Genomic DNA, 23,100 nt, shown 5'->3' on the forward strand with positions numbered 1-23,100 from the left:
TAATATATGCAATATTAATAATTACCTGCTAAAACTATCCTTACAGGATTTACACGATTTACGTGCTTTTTGCGATATCGTCGCTATTTTGTATCTGATATCCTTTCTGTTGTTGACAAAACGGCTAATTACTTTAAAACGGCTGAGCTCATTTTGATGAAACCTGTCTCTTAGAACAACACAGATAAACCAGCTTTCGAATAAAAAAAAACCTGCATCCAACTCGGTTCATCGCTTTAAAAGCTTCGGTAACATGAACGGAAGTACAGAAAGGTTGAAATAACCTTTTTTACGTCAGGACTTAAAAACTGGTAAAGACTATAAAAAGTAACATAGTTATGCTCACCATCAGTCCCTGCTCCAAGTAGCCAGTTCTGAGCTGCACAACGAGGTCCAGAGCGAAGACCACGTCGCTTATACCGTCCACCGTCAGCCAGAAGAAATGACACATTATCTGTCGACAGAAAGAAAAAACTTCAATCCTACCTGCGTACTATTTTATATTAAAAAATTATAGTGCCTGTGATTTTTAGTTTGGCGATTGACCCAATTATTCGGCAGCTAAATTCTGAATTTAACGTGTGGTATCTCGACGACGGGACCCTGGGAGGCAACAGAGATACTGTTCTTAATGATTTAGTTTTCCTAAAAGATAAATTCCACGACATTGGCCTCGACCTCAACCTTTCTAAATGTGAACTTTTTATACCCGACTCGACTGACAGACAGACTATTCTTCAAAATTTCCTCACAATAGCTCCTGAAATTAAACCGATAGACCAAAGTTCTCTTTGCCTCCTTGAGAAGAAAATTCAAAATTTGAATGATGTTTCGGAAAGGATACTCAAAATTAATATGCATGCAGCCATCACCATCATACGGTACTGCTGTGCCATACAAGTGCCATCCAACGTGGCAATGCTGCCAGTCTTTTGGGTACATTACCCAGTGACAGCGATGAGGAGCAATTTTTTGATGCACTATATTAGTTTTAAGTTGTATACAGGAATTAATTTTAAGCAGTGCGCAAAAAAAACTGGTGGTCCAGAATCGTTAACAGAACATATCTGCATCATCAGAATAAGAATTTTTTTCATTCTTTTGTCTGCCCTAAAATCAGCAAAATATGGATACCAACTATTCTTACGCGCGCCGAGCGGTGCTCCGTCAGTAAACCGGTTTCGCGTTGCCGCCGTGCATACTATGATGACTGTGACCATACTATCGGTTACAAAATAAATATCTTTCGTTATCAATAACTTTTCCTTTTGTACTAAAACACTACAAAATAAAAATATACGTATCTATAAAACTATAGCGTGTGGCTGTATGTCGCGCAAGTAGTTTGCCGCCCTGTTAGTTAGTTACACGCGCCGCAAGAGGGCGCGTGGAAGGGGACGCGACATCGCGCAGCCGCTCACGCGGACAGTGAGCAAGAAGCGTGTGCCGCGAGTGCGCGTCGGATGCGCCTCGCTTGAGTCTCGTCATGTAGTTGAATACGCTCGCCCCATTGTTTCAACTCAGGGTTTAGTTCATTAGTTAGTTTTGTAACGTTCGTGGTTGTTGTCCAACTGTATAACTGTTTCGTTTCGTGTTTTCTTTGAAATAAACTTAAACTCAAACAGTATCCAGTGGTTTCCATTCGTTAAATAGCCTAGTTTAGTGACGCCCATCGTGTGTAGGGCTCCGCTAGGGCTATAAGTGGCGGCCCAACGTGTGATAAGTGGCTGCCCAACGTGTTACAAAACTTATTTAACTATAAGTCGACAAAGTTTGCGCACTGGATAAAATTCATTCCTGTATATATATAAGTTTTTTTTTTTTTTTCAATTAATGTAAATATTTTGTGAATAAAATGCTTCAAAATTTAAAAGCAATAAAAAAAATATATATATAATGAAGAAAGTTTGTGGGTTTGTATATTTGTTTCTCTATTGGGCTTTACCTAATGACTTAAAGAATTACGATGGACAAAATGTAGCTTATACCCACATCAGGCTATAATATAGTCTGATTTTTATTCGAGTACAAGAAGTATTCCCCAAAGGAACGTGAAAACCGCGGGCAGAAGTTAGCAGAAAAAAACTTTTACAAAAAAAAAAAACAATTAGGTATGTAATCGCCAGAGACTTGTATAAACACAGTTTTATAAAACTTTTATTACTTTTCTTTGAAAACTCAATAAACTTAGATATTCTTGTCAAATTAAATAGAAATGTGTTTCCAAACTTATTTCACCTGTCAATCTTAATTCCAATGAAGAGAATTTTATTATTTTTATTTGTTCAAACTTTTATAGAAAATTACATTGAAATCTCAGGATGGTCTAGAGCAGTGGTTCTTAACCGGTGGTCCGCGGACCACTGGTGGTCCCTGGAGGCATTCCAAGTGGTCCGCGAAGCTTTGCTTCGCGACGTTGCTATCCATCTTACTTGACCAACAGAAAAAAATTAAGGTTTAAAATGTAGCCCTTTTACGTAATTTTGGTTCTGAGTCTTAAAAAATAATTAAAATTTCCCGCTCGCTTCGCTCGCGCATTCAGAAACTATATGCCCTCGTTTTTGCATTTCTCGACAAACAAAAAGTTAAGTAGGTACGTTTGGGCTACATTTTACGTCCGTACGAGTTCGAAAAAAATTTCGCGCTCGCTTCGCTCGCATATTTGTAAGTAGAACTGAACCAAGAATTCGGAAGTTAGCTAAGAGAATGCAGTCACAAAAATCTCATTAAATTAAAATCTGTAGCTTTTTTGCTAAATAATAAAGAAATGAGTGCTAATTATAAAGTGTGCTTGTATTCTTTATCAAAGAACCCTCAATTTAGACAAACCAATGGGGTGGTCCCCGGCAAGACAAACTTTTGGTAAAGTGGTCCCTCATGACAAAAAGGTTAAGAACCACTGGTCTAGAGTAAAAATAATATGTTATCTACCAAGTATTAACAATTAAAGAAATGTTCTGACCAGGTCATTCGGCTTATTCCCACGTGCTTTGCCCAACTACTCCAAAGCTTTTATAAAAAGAACCCCTTTTTCCGAACTTCTAAATATAATAATATAAAGACAATAAAAATATTTGGACATTATGATCACAATTTTTCAATTCGCATTCGAATTACAAAATTGTATCATCAAATAAATATGCATCGAATACCTATACCTACAATATTAATCAATTACGGAACTTTTTAACATTGCATGATTTTAATACAAAGCATCATCAATCATTTACTTACAATCTTATTACCAACCATGTAGTAAGTAATCCTAACTAATATTATAAATGTGAAAGTAACTCTGTCTGTCTGTCTGTCTGTCTGTCTTTTCTTCACGCCTAAACTACTGAACCGATTTGTGTGAAATTTGGTACAGACATAGTTTGGAACTTGAGAAAGGACACAGGATAGTTTTTATTTAAAAAAAAAAAAAAAAATTATTCCGGACATATAGCGCCATCTATTGGTCAAACCAAAAATATGCCGGAAGTCACTATTCCATGCGAACGAAGTCGCGGGCAAAAGCTAGTATGCCTATATGTACAACCATATTACCAACAAATACATTCGTTAGAATCTGGATATAATAACAATGAAGAATATAAAAGAGGATCAAAAGAAAGTTACTAGACAGTGAAATCTTTTATATTTCTATTTTATATAGGTACGTTAGTTAGAGGTTATTTATAAAACCTAGTCCTATATATTGTAGGTAATAAGTACCTACACATTCTGAAAAAAGTTTTTCACATTTATTTTTTATTTTTATTGAAACATTTTTAATAATGCTGTTGGAATTTTTGTATTTAGAAAAAATAAGGTGGTTCAGAACGTTTATTTTTTATTTTTTCTTTGAAAAGACAACAAAAAATATTGATAAAAAAGAGGTTAATATACGCACAATATTAAAAACGTTTTTGTTCTCTCGCCTCTGACTTTCGGAATTAAATTAAATGTATGGAGTAGGAATAATACCTAAAATAACTTCGTTTTACGACTTCGCATAAGTCTTGTGCGTAAAGTTTAGCAATTTTTCATTTTATACGTTCGTCGGCGTTATTAACAGAAATACTTATTGTGGAACTCTCTCAGTTCAGGGATAATGTAGGCATTTTTCTTATTCACACTCAAACTGCTGTGTTTATGTAGATTTGAATTGCTCCCTTTTTGTTCAGTGATACTCATGTCCTTGATGGGTTGGTATCTCGTGGGAATTATCTTCTTTTCATAATATCACATATTTTGTGGTGTAAGTACTCCTCATACTAACCTACTTATATTTGATACCAACAGTTTCATTGTAGAATGTCACAACTCATCTGATCATTGTAAAATGTCATCACATCAAGCACTAAATATGTTTGTTAAATGATTATTTTCAATAAATATTTTTTTTACAGAATTGTAAGATCATTCATATTTACGTGTTTTTAAGTTTATCGTTCAAAAGAGGTAAGTACTTATACTTATTCATAAGCAGTTGTTTACGACTTTTGGGTGTTACACTCATTTTTCCTTTATAAGCAATAAATTACTCTTTTCACAGCTTATATTTTATACCATTGTTAGGCACCCCAAAATACCAGCATAAATACGTAAAAAAAGATTTCTACTTACAAAATGTAACCTCCTTTCTTAAAAAAATGTAACCCAGAGTAGGTAACATAGATAAGAGATGACAAGTGGGATACGAATGAAATCGATAGACGTTTTATGGCTTGCCTCGGGGTTACGCCCTTAAGGGAAAGTTGACACTTTCGCGGCCCCTGTTTACGTGGCCATTCCCAAGAGACGAAAGGGTTGACTGCCCTGTAGATATTGAAAAGACTGTGAAAGCGATGGATAGAAAAGTTGTATTTTGTTTTCGTTGTTTGTTTTAATAGGTCCCTTGGTTTTAATGGTAACAAGCGTGACTGATGTACACTGGCTCCATTCTTGGGTTTGCTGAAATCACTTTGTGGGTTAACAGCTCAGAGTTTGGAAGTCGGCGGCGTTCCACCCTCAGGCACTGTGAGGACACGTAAACCCAATGTCCCCGAACGTTACCTACTCACTAGCATATTGTTAAGATATGACTTCCGTCTGTATGTTTTTGCCATTTTAGTTTTGAATATAAATTTAAAAGCTATAGATCCTGATACCACAACATTTTTTTATGTTGTAACTGCAGTTGGAACCAGAAATCATCATCATCCGAGCCTTTTTCCCAATCATGATGGGGTCGGCTTCCAGTCTAACCGGATTCAGCTGAGTACCAGTGCTTTACAAGAAGCGACTGCCTATCTGACCTCCTCAACCCAGTTATCCGGGCAACCCGATACCCCTTGGTTAGACTGGTGTCAGACTTACTGGCTTCTGACTACCCGTAACGACTGCCAAGGATGTTCAATGACAGCCGGGACCTACAGTTTAACGTGCCATCCGAAACACAGTCAATGATGTCTAAGATATACTTAGAAAGTACATACAAACTTAGAAAAGTTGCATTGGTACTTGCCTGACCTGGGATCGAACCCGCGCCTCCATACTTGAGAGGTTGGTCCTTTACCCACTAGGCCACCACAACTTTCAGTTGGAACCAGAAATAAAAAGCAAAATTGAATAAAAGCAAAACAAAATCGTAAATAACAAACGAAATATTCCTCTATTTGTCTACATTAGCTTACATTCAAAATTCGAATACATATTTTATTTGAAAACAGAACGCCGAAGCTTTGACGACTCAAACCGACCGAAGCTAGACTGAACAATAGTTTCCTTCGATGCATTTTTATTCTCAATTTAAAAGTAAAATCGTCCTCGAACAGCCAATGGCGCGCAATAACAGGCTTCCGATACAGTAAACTGTCAGTATCTGTGATTGCATCGTTAAAAATATTCGGATCTACAATTTCTATTCAGTTTATAGGATAATGTCTAAATAAAATGCTGGGAGTTATAAAGAATACTATGGCTCGATTGGCTCTTATTTTTTTAGTTATATTTACATAGGCACATATGTAATTATAAAATTGTTGTTCAAAATAAAATCAAGTTCCACAGATAATTACTCCAGGTATTAAAAAATACATTGCACCACTGCCTTCTTTTCAAACTTGCACGAAAAGAATATTTTTAACTCAGACCATTTCATACAATTTCACGGCCACCAAGCAATTCTACAACTTAATCGCTAGGTTTAAGGTTCATATTCCTCTGTAATTGGACCGCGAGTTTGACCTGAATAATGGATTATCCAATAGAAGACGCGACGTTACATTGAACTGCTGTATTTTCATGACACGATATTACCTACTATTGTTGGGCGAACCAACTGTTTATCGTCAATATATGTTATTATCGTCAATAGACAAAATTGTCGAAAAATTTGTTTGTAACCAAATATACACATTTTATGGAAAAAATTCTATTATAAATGAGTCACAATATGGTTTTCAGCCAAATAAAAGCACTACTGAGTTGCTCTCAAAATTTACAGATCACATTAACACTGCACTCAATGAAAAAAAACATGTTCTAGCACTATTCATTGACTTCTCCCGTGCATTCGACACTCTAGACCACCACAAACTATTAGAGAAATTAAAAGACAGTGGATTGCGGGGTCCAATGTACGCCTGGTGTGCTGACTACCTAAAAAACAGGAAATATCACGTTAGAATAGATAACAGCCTAAGTGACCCCGTGTGTGTGACCAACGGTACAGCTCAAGGATCCGTATGTGGTCCTCTGCATTTCCTGGCTTATGTTAACGACATGAATGCAATATTTCTCAATTCTAAATCATATCAGTTTGCTGACGATACATGTCTCCTTATCGAAGGGAAGGACTTGACCCTTATAGGTGCACTTCTACAAAATGACTTCGACAGGCTTAGTATGTGGTGTCATGATCTGGGACTCGTAATGAATGCCCAAAAAACAAAAATAATGCACATAAAATCAGCTTACTTGAAAGATAACACCCCAATCTTCAAGCTAGTAGCACACTCACACAGTTGTCTCCATGAAAATCCTCTTGATTGTGATACCAAATGTTCAGTTATTGAACAGGTTGATACGCATATGTATTTAGGATTACTTATTGATAGTAAATTTAACTGGCGTCCCCATATTGCACGAGTGTGTGATAAGTTACGTGCGATTCTTGCTAAATTTTATATTATAAAAAACCGCCTGCCTTATAAAACTAGACTCATGTTGTATAATGCACTATTTGATTCAGTCATATCGTACGGGTTATCCAGCTACGGACGTACTTTTAAAACCTACCTGGATCCAATTCTTGCATTACAACTCAGGACATTAAAATTAATAATTTTACCTAAAGTCAAATCTACATTAACACATGACCTTGAATATTTTAAGCACTGCGAGACATTACCTGTACACGATAAGTTTAAGTTTAACATCCTAAAAGAACAATTTTTCAATAACTCAATAAAGTTCGAAAAATGTCATCCTGTATACACGCGGAGCGTAGCACAAAAAAAACTTGTCACCACATCTGCAAAAAATTTCTACGGCACAAGAACGAGTGCATATATAATACCTCGATTAATCAATTCTTTACCTACTGATACTCGTGATGCCATAACAAAAAATAACATAAAATATAAATTAAGAACACACTTCTTCTTAAATCTGTAACAGAACACTGTCGAATGTATTCTAAGTAGTGGGTACTTGGAAAATATTCGGCAGTGTTGATTAATTGTTTGTGTTTGTTATAAAATGTGTAACGTAACGTTTACCTATGTATAATTTATTGTGTGAGACGAATAGAATTGTGAAGTATCACATACAAACCTGAGAGGTTTAAGTGATGCTGAATCAGTGAAAAAAAAATGTAAACATTATTTTTGATAATTAAATAAATAAAAAAAAAAAAAAATTATGTATTGGCTTTTTGATAGTTTTGGTTCAGTAGCGTGGGAAAGAATACATTAGTCTTATTCATAAATGATTATTAGCTGTTACTGTAAGCTTTGATTTTGTTGTTTAGAAATTTACTTACCGACCTCTTTTAAAAGGGTATCGAACAATTTCGATTTCAATTTTAATCTGACCGCAAAACGAGTACCTAAGTATAAAGTTTCTCTCTATTTATGTCGTTATATAGGTAGGTACTAAGCTAAACTGTTGCAGGTATTACTTCTTCTGACGACTAATAAACTGACGTCTGCCTTTCATCCCTTTCAATTACATATTAATTAAATCTCAATCAAAACATAGTATTGAAGACAAAAATAGCAAAAAAAGCTTACCTGTAACTCAGGAAAGCTCTGCCTAACGATGAGGGTCCAAAGATTATACAGCACGAAGACGGTGATGAGCCACAGCCAATAGAAGAAGAAGTTCTCGTCCGGGTTGACAACGGTGCGCGGCGCTCGAATCTTGCGCCGCCTCTGTCGGTTCGTGGATCTGTGCTCGCCTGCCGCGCCCTCTGATCCAGTGTCTTCTACCTATGTTGAAATAACGTGAATTATATTTTTTGGATGGAAATTAGAAGATAGGAAAATCAACATTTGGAATAAAAACGGCAAAATTTGGTCTAAGATTTATATTTGTACGTCTAAGAGGCCAAACATGATGCTTACTTTATATTATTTTTATAACAAACTGCATAATTCTATGTGCATATTATGTCTATAATATTGAAAATAAATTATGTCTAACTTTTACCTATTGGTATTCAATAAATATCAATTATTTGTGGAAAACTGATGTGAAAAAGAAAATTATCTAAAAATAATTACCTTAGGAATGTGGTTCTATGCTTTCTAATTTTATCCTATTCTACAGGTGTAGTAGGATATTAGACGAAGATAGACGGAAGTAGATTAATATCAACGAGGCAAAAAATTATAATCAATTAATCAGCATAAAAGCCTCTTCCGAAAATACCTTAATCCATTTAGTAGTTGTAATGTCCGTAACGTGATCCATCACTCAATTTAAATCTAATAAATACACATTGGGCTCACGGTAATTCAATTTGGTCTCACTGCATATCCGATAAGGTTATTACTAGGACATATACGATGTGACATGAAATTCAGTTCAAAATTTCCGTTGCATAATTGCCAAAATTTTATATTCTATACTCGTTTTTATCTGATATAGTTTTTATGAATGTTTCAACTTTTCTCTCATAATATGCTATATTTACTACAGCATATTATATGAAACAAGTTTTACGACTACATCATAAAAACACCCAAAATCGGAAGTGTCATTTCAATTTACGTGCCCCAAAAGTTTGGGGACACGCGTTACCACGCTAATATAAAGTGACTCAAACTACTTCCATACAGTCTGTAACCTTAATCTGTACTGAGGCTTCTAAATTCAATATCGTTTAAGGTACGTTTTGAATGCCAGCGACTAGAACTGCCAACCGCACATGCTGCGACTGCATGAAAACAATTGATATCTAAGGGCGACTGTATGTGCTGCCGCCGCTTCGATCCAAAACGGTTTCGTATAAATATTTAATCATCATCTCCCAAGCCTTTTCCCAATTATGTTGGGGTCGGCTTCCTGTCTCAACGGATACAGATAAGTGGCAGTGCTGTACAAGGAGCGACTGCCTATCTATGTTAAGTGACAGTCATCGGTGTTCAAGATATACTTAGTATATGTTCTCTATACAAAGAAAAATTGCATTGGTACTTGCCTGACCTGGCATCGAACTCTCACACTTATATTTAAGAGGTTCTTTACCTATCAGGCCAGGCAATAGTGCAGTACAAACCAGTATTGCAGTATTTTAATACAGTCACGGCATGAGCAGTCGGCAGTTGCAGTCGGCGGTTGACATTGAAAACGTACCTTTACTCAAATGCATGACCTAGTGGCAGTTGATACGCGTAACACGATCGATGGTGTAATGTTACGCTTCAGGGTGTAACATTACAGGGAACGGGAATTAACGCGTAACTAGCTGAATAATTGCCAGCTTGTTTGGGTGAAAATTGGTGTGAGGTTTGTGTAAATGTGTTGGATTCTAAGGTTATTGACATGATATTATGTATTGTTGTTAAAATGTATCTAGGATTAAAATTGGAATTGGTACATACATGTGAAAGATATTTAAATTTAGAGATTAAAGTTGATTGAAGTACCTATTTAGATGTTATCATGTTATGGGAATAAATTTTTTTTATTGCAGATGCACAGTGCATTCAACGAGATGACCTGACATGAATAAAGCTGACAGAGAAATGACAACATCAATTAAACTCTTTGGCACAAAATGAGATTGATTGATGGTAGAACGTGGAAAGACCTTGTTTCATTGTAAAAATACTCACAGTTTCTTGCGTTAACGGTGTTTGTCTAGTGGAAAATCTCTTCAAGAAGGAATCTTCTCTCTTGAGCGGCGGTTTCTTCTGTATCGCGGAGCTGAGCTGCACGGTCGTCCGCAGCTTCATCCATCTTTGATTCGATTTTGTTCTGCAGTCATACAAGCTCGTCAGTATCAAGCCAACTCGCCACACTACAGTAGGGAGTTTAGTAAGCAAAAGTAGCCATGCTTTCAGATAGTTCAAGTATATTAGATAGACAAGAAATGACAGGATTACTTCAATTACTCTCTTAAGCACAGATTTCTGGAAGATTCTGTTCATTTATTTTTAAGGAAAGTGTTATTGACATTGGAATATACAAATCTCTATTGTTACTTTGTTATGTGCGGTGATGCACTAGAACTTCGTGAACAGAAAAATCTCAAACACGTGCAAATAAATTACTCTATTTCGACATGCGGCATGGCAACTCACACTAGAGAAACAAAAAGTCCAACTCGAATATAATAATATGATAGTTTGTAGAGTGAGATATCAGTGAATTGAATCTATCAGTTCTAAACTAGTAACTAGGCATCTAAAGTTAGGAGCTCGAAACTATTCGTCTATTGAAACATTAAAAATGCAGTTAAACAATGAAATAACATTGAACACGTTTTTATTGTCTCAAGTACAGTAGGAAAGTAGAATCACTTGGTGAACTAGTAAGACACAATATTCACAAGAAAAACACACATAATCCAGTGAGTAAAGTACCATTCCCGAAGTTCCTATACACTGACGAAGGTAGCACATTAGTGGGAAATCATAAACAAACAATGAAATATAATAACAATCGACAACGATGCGGCTTTACCGGTGGTCCGATTGTGTTCGAACCTCTTTATTTTCCTGAGTGCTTGGTAGTATGCCATGACAGCTTGGACGTGTCTCCATTTATGGCCGCGTTTGTCTGTGTCTGACCCCGCCCTCTCAGTGTCCTGCATGGACTTGCGAGAGCTTGACGAACTCGATGCAATGATCGGTCGCCTATAAAGGGATGTATCGTGTTATACGGAGACAGTGGTGTAGTGTGTGCAATGTTGGTGGAAGCCTGCTGTGACCGTTGCGCGCTTTGGTGGGCCCGAACGGTAGCCCTCACGTGCCATCTAGAGCTAAAGATCTATGAGTCTACTGATCATTCGGAACTAAAGTCTAATAAAATCTATAGAAGCGGTAGCAGACATTAAGATTTAAAAAAGTAAAAAAGAGGTAGTTCGTTCCACCAAAGCGGACAACACGTCACAGGACACGATACATTGTCAACGAGACTTCACAAATTATCACATGCATAATGCCTACATCTCGTCAACGGACAGTACAATTTAATAAGTGTTTATACAATATTTTAGCATTAGGTGTCGTCTACACGGCCAGCTGTGCAAGGTCGTGAACTAACTTCAACAGTTATACTATTGCATTATGCACAATTATCGTGTAGGCTTAGGGCACCAATTACGTATCAGTCGTTCGTATAGTCGACGATTTAATCTGGCTATCAAGTGACGTATACAATGTCTTTCAACTAAAACTCGACACGCAATTCCGCCAATTTTTCCGGTTCATATTTGAAGATACATATTAGAAAGTTCGTCAAGGGTTGAAATTGATTGTCCGTGTACGTAAGTCATTGCAAACGTCACTGATAGCCTTCATCTATCGGGCATACGTAATCAATCAGCATTGGTATTGGATCGTGCTCGTTGCTAGGGTCGCAGCTAAGCGTATCCAAAGCGTACTGTGCTTACATCAGGCCACTTACATATCATCAGGCCTCGCATTTGGAGTGAATGGAGATAACTTGCTCAACAGCCTGAACAGGTTGGGAAAATTGCTTATCATCAATTTCTATTACATTTTTAATGTCTATCGTAATTTCTATGACATGGAATTAAAGCCTCAGATATATAAGATATTTTAAGTTTAATTTTGTATGCATGAAAGTAATAAATCATCTTTATAAGATGAGATATTTTGTAAAATATGTACTTTAATATGTTATGCATACTCAGTAGGTAAATTAATGTAGAAATTATGTAAATATTTAACGCACGATTTCAGGTGTAGGTATTGCAAATTATATTTGGCTTAAAATTTACATATCTTATATATAGGGTTATATAATGAATAATTTGATATTGTACACTTAAATGACAGTAAAGAAAATAAATGAAATATAATTATGATGAGTTATAAATTATTTATAATACAGGTTTATCTGGTTTATACACAAATAAAATATACATCTTATAAATATTGTTAAGCTATTGTTTTGTTAAAAAATACTGTTATTTGCATGGACTGAAAAAATATAAGCGTCCTTCAAAACATTATGGGATATTGTTCATATTAATATATCTTCCTAATTTGACCATACATCAGTCTTTATGGCATTCTATGGAGAGATCCGACATAAAAATGTCGTTGTCCGTTTAATCTTGGCCATTTGGGGCAATTCTCCCATAATTACCACCCGTGGTATGCTGCTAATGGTGTTCAGAGAATTGTTAGCGAAATAACAATATAAACCAACTAATGTATTAACGATTAACACCCTTAAGAACATCTTGTCAGATGTTCTATAGATAATTGGAAATGGATCCATACAGTGCTTTCACACTAGGGGTATTTTCAAGCGACAGCAAACAATTGACAACTACCAGTTTTGACGCCACACGTGAAACTAAAATGATAACCCTAAAAAGCCCGACTATTTTACAAGTCCTTACTAAACTAACTTCTCTTTTCAAATACCGTTAAAGACCGACCAATAAAAACCTGTAGACTTAAATTGAATTTTCCGTTAAAATGAATTTAATTGAACCAGGTAATTGGATTAACCCGAGCAATTAATTACTTTTGGGCGTAAGAAAGTTTGCTAGTGTTGAATTAGTTAAGGGTTGGTAATGCCCCGCTATTATCCGAGTGTCGGTTCAATTTAAAGAAGATAAATGGTTAAATAAGGGTCAAGTTATAGGCTTAAGCGATTGAGGTGTTAAAAGTAGCTAGGCGATTTTGATTTAAGTAGGTTTTAGAGGTCGTTGGATACCTGAGTTAAATGGCCAAAAAGGTTTTGTTAAATGCTGTCTTTCTGAATAAACTATATGGAGACATTTACTATATTTTTATAGCCAGCCAGGATTTTCTTTAGAGTACCTACCCACACTATCTGCCGTCAGTCGGTAGACAGTTGATCCGATGATTGGTAAAAAAGAAAATTAAAAGAAAATTTTGATTCCAATGAATGTTTTTTCAGTCTAGCTGTTACCGGGTCTGATCTTTGTAATATGCGTACTACTATTCATCTTCATACTAATTTATGAGCCAAAACAACTTACGGCGGACTAACAGTTTGCAGTGTGCGGTTACTCTTACTACCTATAATTTATTCTTAAATAAAAAATATTTCCGCCAAAAAGAATGAATACAAAGTTGAATGTCTTAAATGCATTACCGATACCGATTTGATGACATCGATATAACCTATATCCTACCGCGGGTTACCGCATAAGCCACCGAGCGCCGCCGTCTATAATCGAGTTAGGAATCGAGTCAACTTATCGATTAGTTGTATTCGCTTGAATATGGGGCGCCTACTGACATTGAAGTATAATATCTCGATGATGGACCACTGGTTGCTCAGTGGCTGCCATCTGGAAACTGGGGCTGATATGTACCTAGTTGATCTTTGAACTTTGATTAGGTCAGTTTGGTCACGCGTAAAATGATTACCTATAGAAGATATACCTATAGGTGATAAAGGGTAGTCCCGGGCCATCATATTATGTTCATAATACCTACCTATAAATAAAAAAATTGAAACCCACATAAAGCCTATACATATGTATGTGTATTGTTTCTGTGATCTAAGTAATTCAATTTCCTGACTTAACGCCGACTTAACCGTATAATACAAAATAATAAGTAATTCGTTTATTGTTATAGGATTTTTCAAAATGATTTTAGAGTCGAAAGAGGAACTTTTATCAAGTCACCTCTGGTCTCTAAAACAACTCCGTCTCTTTGAGCGAGTACCAGGAGCTCATAAAAGTGCAAGAGGTCACTTTACCATCCTTCACACTTTTAATGTCTCCCTCAGACGAAGTCTATTCCGCAAGAAAATTTTAATTTTGTCATTACCTTGCTTCCTTATTGTAATGAATTGAATTTCTAAGCATAATAAAAATGTACATTAAATTAACTTTTCTGCAGAAGAATATTAACAACCTTTAAACCATTCTAAAGCTTTGCATTTTATGGTTTATGGAGAAATAAAAGTTCTACTAGATCGACATATATTTTTAACTGAAAGAATATTTTGCTTTTGAAAGCAAAATTATCGAGGTATTAGTATGGTTCTAATCAAGACAGTTATTTATATTTTAAACCAAATTAATGCTTTACAAAATTCAAGATATTTAGGCATCTATATGCCTATTCATTTTAGTGTCATAGACATTTCTATGATAATAAATTAAGATCCCAAGTTTCACGTGTAGGATTGCGAAACTTGTAGATAGGTAATGATCCTAATTTTGCTGTATCTGACAAACTATAATTTATTGTCTATAGATTATTGAAAGATGGTACTTTATACTAAATCTTATTGCTTAAAATATATACCTACCTACTTGCTTCGCTGCACCCATTCGATTGAATTGTGATAATGTAGTAATTTTTACAATGAAATGATAAACCCCATTTCACATTTTATGAACAGCATTGATAAGCCTTAAGTGCCAATAAACGTGTGTTTTGTAATAAAACTGTATTATATTGTACATATTTTACATTTATAACATAATTATAAATCATACACATGAATATACAGTAATATACTTAGTTACCAGAATTATAATATTTAGATATAGAATAATGGCATAGATTAAAAATTTGGAATTGGTCAATAGATAGGTACATAAAAAGGTATATTCAATTAAAGAATTTAGCTCATATTTTTACAACTACATTGCCGAATTACCACGAACTTTTCGACCACATCTGTCATAGAAATAGCACTTTAGCTTTCAAACCGGAAAACTCACAATTCTAATAATTACCTGACACGTAGAATTCTTTTAAAAAATACTGAAAACCTCAAATAATTTGTTGACGATGATAAAATGCTGAACCTGATGAATGAATGGTTAAAAAATAAAAAATAAATTTATCAAACTTAATCTACCTACTCAGAAAAGGGACCGGGGACATCGCAAACATTTGATTTCTGATACTGATTCAGTATTTGGGACTTATAGATAGTAGAATGGTTATTACAAGGTAATAATGGCATATTTCAGCTATTATTAGGTATTTTGGAATTGTTTATACTTATTGGTTTAAATTCACTTCGTTGATACGAAACACATTTTAGCCTGAATATTTTGGCGTGTAAAAGTAAAATGACTGTTAAATAAACTTTTTTAGCGAAAGTTAATATTAAAAAATAAAACTATAAGAATACTTAGTTTTGTCTTGAGTAAGCTTCTAGTTCAAGCCTTATTGAATTAATTTAGTCTAAAATGTAAATCATTGTTTATTTGTTTTTCATAAAACTCGACATATCACAAACATGTTTCAGATTTATTAACAATATTAAAATTCGAATAAAGAACATAATTTTACCGATTTCGTATCATCGAACCGAACTTCTTGGTCTTAAACCTACTTAATTCAACAGTCATCAACACTCCTTTCAACGTACCTCTGCCCAGGGCTCTTGCTTTCACTGCTGGCATTGTTACTGGAGTCATCGTCTTCTTCCCTGGAGGTGGCCGCCGAGAGTACCCGAGAGGAACCAGCATTAACCTCGCTCCCATCATTGTCCTCACCTTCGGATGTGCGGTTTGTGCCTTCTTCTGCCTGCCGAATAAAGAAAAAATAATGAAGTTTAGTCTGTGGACGAGTGGTAGATGGAGTCGTTCTATTTTTGAATTTAGATTTAGTTTTAAAATCTGTGAAAAAGTTTTGATCATGCGCTCATGCAAATTGTTAGATATGTTAAATTTTGTTTTTAGAGTGGTATATGTAGCTATAGGTATGTTTATTTTTGTGCGGTGGAAATTGAAATGAGAGGCTTCGAATATTTCATTCAAGTTAAAAGGAAGAGTCTGGCTCGATAACTTTTCTGGTATTTATTAAGAGCTAACAGAACAAAGTACCTTAGGTAGGTATAGGTATTCTTAGAAAATGGAGGTTCCTGTTAAATTAGGTTCTATTCATTGCGATAATCTAAAATTTAATTACGTACAAACGAAAGCATTTCTCATTTCCGTAACAGAAACATTTGTAGGTACCCTCTGTAACAGGACCTCTTAATTTTAATTAATCGAATTGCATCCCAAAAAGGCCCTCCTTTTATGAACTAATACAATCTTGATAAAATATAAAATCCATTACTTACAGCTAAGTATTATCAGGGCTCGCGGAAATAAGCAAAATCGAATAATTTCCGGCCGGCGTTATCCTCCATCGCTACCTGACCGTCTAATAGAAATAATCATTTCAAAAGAACATGAAAAAACTTCCAAATGAGGAAAGGAAATGATAAATTAAAATAATAAATATGAAGTTCACGAGAGTGACTTTTTGAATATTTTGTTTATTTACTCGTTTTTGATAGACAGGCTTCCATAACAATTTTATTTTGATTTTGTGTGTCACGTTTTGAATTTTAATGTCAAATTAATGTTTTAATCTGTAGTGACAGAATATGAGTAACTTGACTGTATCTTTCAGGAAAAAAAATATGATAAGTATGTATCATGAAAAAAAAGACAAACTACGCATGAATAACCGCGATTTTTTCAATTAAAAGAGTTTTTAAGAAACAACTAAGAACTTGGCTAAGTATATTCTACAGACTTACAAAAAAACAGAGGTTCCTAATTAAGTGTGTGATGATGATGATGATGATGATGTCCTCCTAGCCGATTATCGGCTACAGCGGCTGTTCTCATGTAAGGAGATTAGCCAACTGCGCAGGACATATTGTAGTGCATAAGCATTTGCGCAGACACAGGCAGAAGTATGTAATAAGTACCTACCTAAACAAAATGAACTCATTCAATATGGCCAGCTAATTGTTTGATAGTTAACCGAACTGCGGTAACCTATCTCCTAATGGTAATTGATAGAGGAGTAAACGTTATTTAAGTCCGCCATTTTGTGAATGTTTGCCCATTAGACGACAGGTGGACTCTAATTACATTTTACTGCTAAGTATTCGTGTAATGTTCATCAATACTCGTTTGAACGGAGTCATTTTTCTAAGAAGTACATAACATGGAAAAAGTTAGAATGTTTTTCAATCACATTTGTGTATGAAAACGCAAATACCTACCTCTACCTAATATAATAAGCAGAGGAGAGAATACTATGATAAAGAATTTCCATATATTTTCATTGCCTTAGGTATATTAGATACCTGATAGGAATGAGGAGAGTACATAAGAGGGCGTTTGAAAGCGGTACCGATTACCGAAAAATTATGTGGAAACCGGCTGTCATGGTATGGGTATATAATTGGAATAAGGGCCGGTAGAAGGATAATGCTATCAAAGAGTTACCTAATAATTGATTAATATAAATTAGAAATTATTTCTTAGTCAAAAAACTTTGTTTATTTTCTAAACGAGGTATACTTAGGTACATAGATAAGACATTGGTCTATCAAGCCATAGATAAGTAAATATGTACTATTGATTGAGTGCTGTCGAGACGTCTGGTCAAGGTTATGGCAAATTACACAAAGATACTGTATAGTGTATACTTTCGCCATCAATCCGCCATATTGAACGACTCTTCTAAAATTATTGAGTTCGATAAAAGGTCATCCGTTACAAATTCTCAAAATAAATCCGTCTTTTCATTTAAAAGTATTTCTTTTCTTATTCTTACATTAATTATCTATCATCCTCCGAGCCTTTTTCCTAACTATGTTGGGGTCGGCTTCCAGTCTAACTGGATGAAGCTGAGTAAAAGCGCTTTAATTATCTAATTCGAGCTTATATGGTAGACTTAATTTTCTCAAACCTCAAATTATTTCTGAATGTAGGCACTTGTACATTGTTCAGAAATTATGACTCTCAAAACTTTTTCAATTTAATTTCCATTCGCGTAGCAATTAACAATTCCATGTTCAGACATCAGAATAGAGAAATGTGATAGCAATTTATTTTATTCAAAAAGCACATAAATTCTCTAAAAATTTAATGATTTAAAAACGAGAGAAAGTGCCTATATTTCAGTTTTTTGTTCGAGATAATGCAATAAGAATGATCAATAAAAGACATTATGAAACTATAAAAAATCCCATAGCAAAATACTTGAATATCAACAAAATATAAACATTCCAAAAACTTTTAACGAGAAAATAACTATTCGAAGGCCTCTTCAATAATTTCCGAATGTCGCCAAAAGTTTTCCGAGAGCGCTTAAATTATACCAATTAAACTTAATTCTTCAGCTGAATTCTACAAGTTTGGGAACTTACCTGGATCCTTATAAGTGGTATAGTCTCCTCTTTGTACATAATATTTGTGTTTCAGAGTTAAAATCACTTGGTTTCTTTATTAAATTACATGTATGTATTTGGCGGGATGGCACCACTGTTCATTGAATATATTTACCGCTAAATACCTTTTATTCATAATTTTTTTCTGCATGACTGTAAAAACAGAGAATGTAAACAAATAGAGCATCATAGGAATAAGTATATTTTCTAGTTGATGTGGTTCTAGTAGAACTATTAATAGTCGTATTTGAAAAATATCTATATTGAATTTATATTGACTCTGATAGGTACAAAAACTGTTTTAAAGCATTTTACAGCAATGTACGGCCGGTTTTCTTGTGTCAACTTTAAGTATATTTAGCGGAAAATATATTTAGTGAACATTGGTGCAAGCCCCCTCAATATTGTATATTTTACAGGAATTTACATAATTGTGTCATGTTTCTAAAATGTCTAGGTAATGTTGTGTTATGATCATGTGATGTTGTTTGCTTTACAGCACTAGGTTAAATGTGGAAGCTATCTCTGTAGGTAAGCACAGGAGTTCAATAACTGTTTAAATAAGAGTTCTCTTGAAACATAACCAGCTGTTATTCTTATTGACTCTATCAGCCGTGTCTCAACGTAACGAGTGAAGCAAAGCTATACTTGATGAGAAAGTAACATTTGTTACTATATTTTGATTAGATATAAATGCAACGTAAAGTGTCATTGAATTCCTGTGTCGGGAATGTCAGTGAGTTAGGGGCGATGTAAGTGTACCTCATCTACTTACTTACCTTACTATAGTATATACTAATATATGTTAAGATACCCGAAACGGATTCTTTCGTTCATAAGGCTTCAACATAAATCGGTCGTTTACCGTTTCAATTCACGCCTTGATGAATTATTTCATGTAGCTATTAAATTTACATAACCCGAAGACATTTATGACCACCAAACATAAACTAATGTCATATAGTAAAGTCAATAATAACAGCACATAAAACCAAGATATAGTTATAAAATAACTGGAACTGTAAGCTGTTTCACGCGTACTAAAATATTATTTCTAACAAGACTGGATACCTCGGGCGAGTATGCAAATGTAGAAATTGAATTTGAATAAGACGTTCAGATGTACTCCGCTACTGGAGATATAATGAATACAGTAAGACGGAGAGAAAACATGTGGGTTCTAGTAATTGAAAAACAATTGAACGTCTTACAATTGTAGGAGATAAGACCTTGTGAATGGTCTATAGAATTTACACTGTAATGCAAAATGGGATTACAGGTAATTTTAAAATTAGGTTTATGAAATAAAATATGTACCTATGTATATTATTCCTATATAATTAACGCTGTAATGCAAACCTCGGTTAGGAGTAAGTAATTTTAAAATTAAGATTTTGAGAATGTCTGTTAAAGACCTTTAAGAATAAAAATAGTTGCTAAACGCTACTTAATTACTTACCTAAGTTGTAAAATAAGTTTAAGATTGAAAATGTGAGTGAATAGATGAGGAATTAGCGATATTGATAAAAAAGCATGCAGTGCAAAATAAAATTATAGTGAAGAGATAATTTGTCAAAAAACGTCCTCAGTAAAAATACCTATAAAAAGTGCATACAAAAAACGTGCATGAATAGAAAATATGGTAAAATTATGTACACTATAAATTGTATTTAAAAAATCTTACACATAATAAATACACCAACTACTTGAAGAAAGCTTTAAAAATGTTTATTCGAAAAAGCAACTTCAATACCAAATTATGTTTCACGATTCTTTCTTTACGAGAAATTAACACATCACCTAGAAAGATACGTACGTATCGATATTATTTCTTCATTTCAAAATCCTTGATCCATTACGTGTTTGAGGAAAAAAACATTATAGAGAAAAACAAGGGCCTTGACCCAATTTTACGGTCATCTGTCCATTTCCCGCCTAAAGCCGAGCGATATAGGATACATTCCATGAAGCAAAGAAAGATGAGCGGAGATGCTATAATGCAAGTAGGTAGGTTAGGCGCCTTCTATTAGGTCAAAAACATACGGTGGGCATGACCAAAAGTGGACTAACGATGCGTTCGGGTTAGGCCATGTTTCAACGATTTCTGGTATTACAAAAAATATCGGGTCCATAGAAGGTGTATAAGGGCGAGAACAGTAACGTTCCTCGTCCTCCGGTTACTTTTTCGACGCACTACGTTCTTAGGAGATTTCCTGTTATGGCTCCTCCGCTAGTTTTGTTCTCCGTGATATAGCCACTAGTGTCGGCCATGTTTTGTTCCAAAGGCCGATGAAAAACGTAATCCGATTGGATCTGTTTGAAGGGGACATTGACAGCTGACGGCTACCGACCGGTGTTGCCACATTGGATTGACGAATATTTTCACGATAGTGTCGTGTTGTGTTCATAGGTAAATGGAAACAAATAGTTTGTGTGATTTAATGGACTGGTAGTGATACTGTGTGGCTTCCTAGTTTTTTTAAACACTGTGACCGTAGTATACATTCTAAGGTTGTTTTTAACTTACGAAGCTGCAGTTCGGGATATTTTATTTCACTTTAATAGGGCTATATAAAAATTTTAGGTACCTCTGTACTCTTTTGATACGCGAGACACAAATGCCCACCTAACAATGCTCTCACAAACACTAAATAAAAATATTTTTTATTTTCTATGAAAAACAAAAGGCTGGCAACCCTACAATGATCCAGCAAACAGACCGGATAACTGCAATCCAAATGCTGACAGATTTCATACTCTTTTCCGTTGATCGCCAAACGTCGGATATATTGAACAGTATCGACAGTTTTTTGTTTATCTCTTATGAAACTCCCGGCTGACCGTGTTTGATTGACACTTCGTACAAATGATTGACGGAATAAAATGTTTTGGGATTTAGAAAATGCGTTTGTTTATTGTTTGAGTTTTGTTGGTTGTGGTATGTAATTGTTTATTTTGTTTTGAAGTTTTGTATCTTCAGATTTGAAAATAACATTTCTTAGAAATGTAAGTTCCTTAAGCTTTAACTCATGACTCGAGAGTTTTACTCGCTGCACCCAACTCAAAAGTAGCCTGTATATTATTTTGATGTATCATTTAAGTGCTAGTGTTATTGGTAATCAAACTTTTGTACTTACTTTTTGTATGTAAAAGAGTTACAAAGTTCCACACATTAAAACGCGTAGTTGTGTTATGTTGATGTGATTTTAAAAATTAGTTCCAAACAGGATAACATTAGTTACCCAACAGATTTTTCAGTGCTGAAATCGGAGAGATTGCAAGATTACAAGGGTTTCCCAGAAATCCATCATTATATTCGTTGTTTACCGGAGTGTAAGGTAGTCGTTATAAATCTGCTGACACTTCTCAAGCCTCTTTATTAACTCAAGTTCTTGACAGCCAATCAGGATAAGAGGGGATGACATCATCCTATAATTAGGGGCTTACTTTCCTTTTAGGGGGTGTGGCAGGAGAATTTTTGACTTTGTTGTGCAAAAATATTTGTAAATATGAACTCTGGTCGTAGGAGTTTTTCACAGTTAAAGAATATAAAAATAATGATTTTGTTTGACTATGTCTTTCTGTCTGTCAGTCGCATTTTTAACTAGCTCATGCTACGCTAAAGCTATTGAACCAAGTAAAATGAGATCGGTACACAAATAGTCTACCTAGAGCTTGAGAAAGGATATACATACTTCAATCGAGCTGCTTTAGGTAGTTCTTTAGACACATGAGTGGAACCGCATTAAGCGGCTACAATTTCTTAATAGTAGTAAGAAGAAAAGCCTTGTACTTAATGATTTTGTATCAAGCTTCCACAACACTATTTCAAGAGGAAATTACTCCGTAAGGCTTTTACGTGTAAACCGCAGAAATGCGTACAACTGATTTGGGTAAAAGCATCACTTCCTATCTCGTGGGACTAGAGGAGAATGTGGGTATAACATAAATACATCGTTACCTTTTTTTTAACGACGTCAGAAATCATCAAATGACCCCTCCCGCTGGGGGTTAGCAGCGGTGAGGGAGTGTCAGACTCTTACTGACTAAAAACCGTCGTGTTCCGTCGTGGGCCTTTCATGTGCCAGGGCCGCGGTATCTCTTTCGAACAACCCGCAGCCCCGGCAGAAATACATCTTTACCTTATTCTCTGGTAAAGTAAGCGTGAATTTCTGTAGTGTTTATAAGATGTATTAGCTGTAGCCAGCCATGGCTGTGGTTCACTACATTTACGCTCTGATT

The 23,100-nt window shown here is 35.0% G+C and overlaps 1 protein-coding gene across 1 annotated transcript in view; it reads right to left on the bottom strand.

Annotated features, from left to right (window-relative positions):
- The window catches only part of LOC124639646, a 56,111-nt gene extending 37,235 nt beyond the window's left edge, over positions 1 to 18,876 (bottom strand). The window contains exons 1-6 of the mRNA XM_047177087.1: positions 18,838 to 18,876; positions 16,048 to 16,205; positions 12,106 to 12,156; positions 10,311 to 10,452; positions 8,262 to 8,459; positions 347 to 454 (exon numbers count right to left, since the gene is read on the bottom strand). Of these exons, the coding sequence (XP_047033043.1) occupies positions 347 to 454; positions 8,262 to 8,459; positions 10,311 to 10,452; positions 12,106 to 12,156; positions 16,048 to 16,205; positions 18,838 to 18,876 (696 nt within the window). The remainder of the gene's footprint in view (positions 1 to 346; positions 455 to 8,261; positions 8,460 to 10,310; positions 10,453 to 12,105; positions 12,157 to 16,047; positions 16,206 to 18,837) is intronic.
- Positions 18,877 to 23,100: the final 4,224 nt, after the last annotated feature.

The sequence above is a fragment of the Helicoverpa zea genome, chromosome 19, assembly GCF_022581195.2.
Source record: "Helicoverpa zea isolate HzStark_Cry1AcR chromosome 19, ilHelZeax1.1, whole genome shotgun sequence".
NCBI lineage: Eukaryota > Metazoa > Arthropoda > Insecta > Lepidoptera > Noctuidae > Helicoverpa > Helicoverpa zea.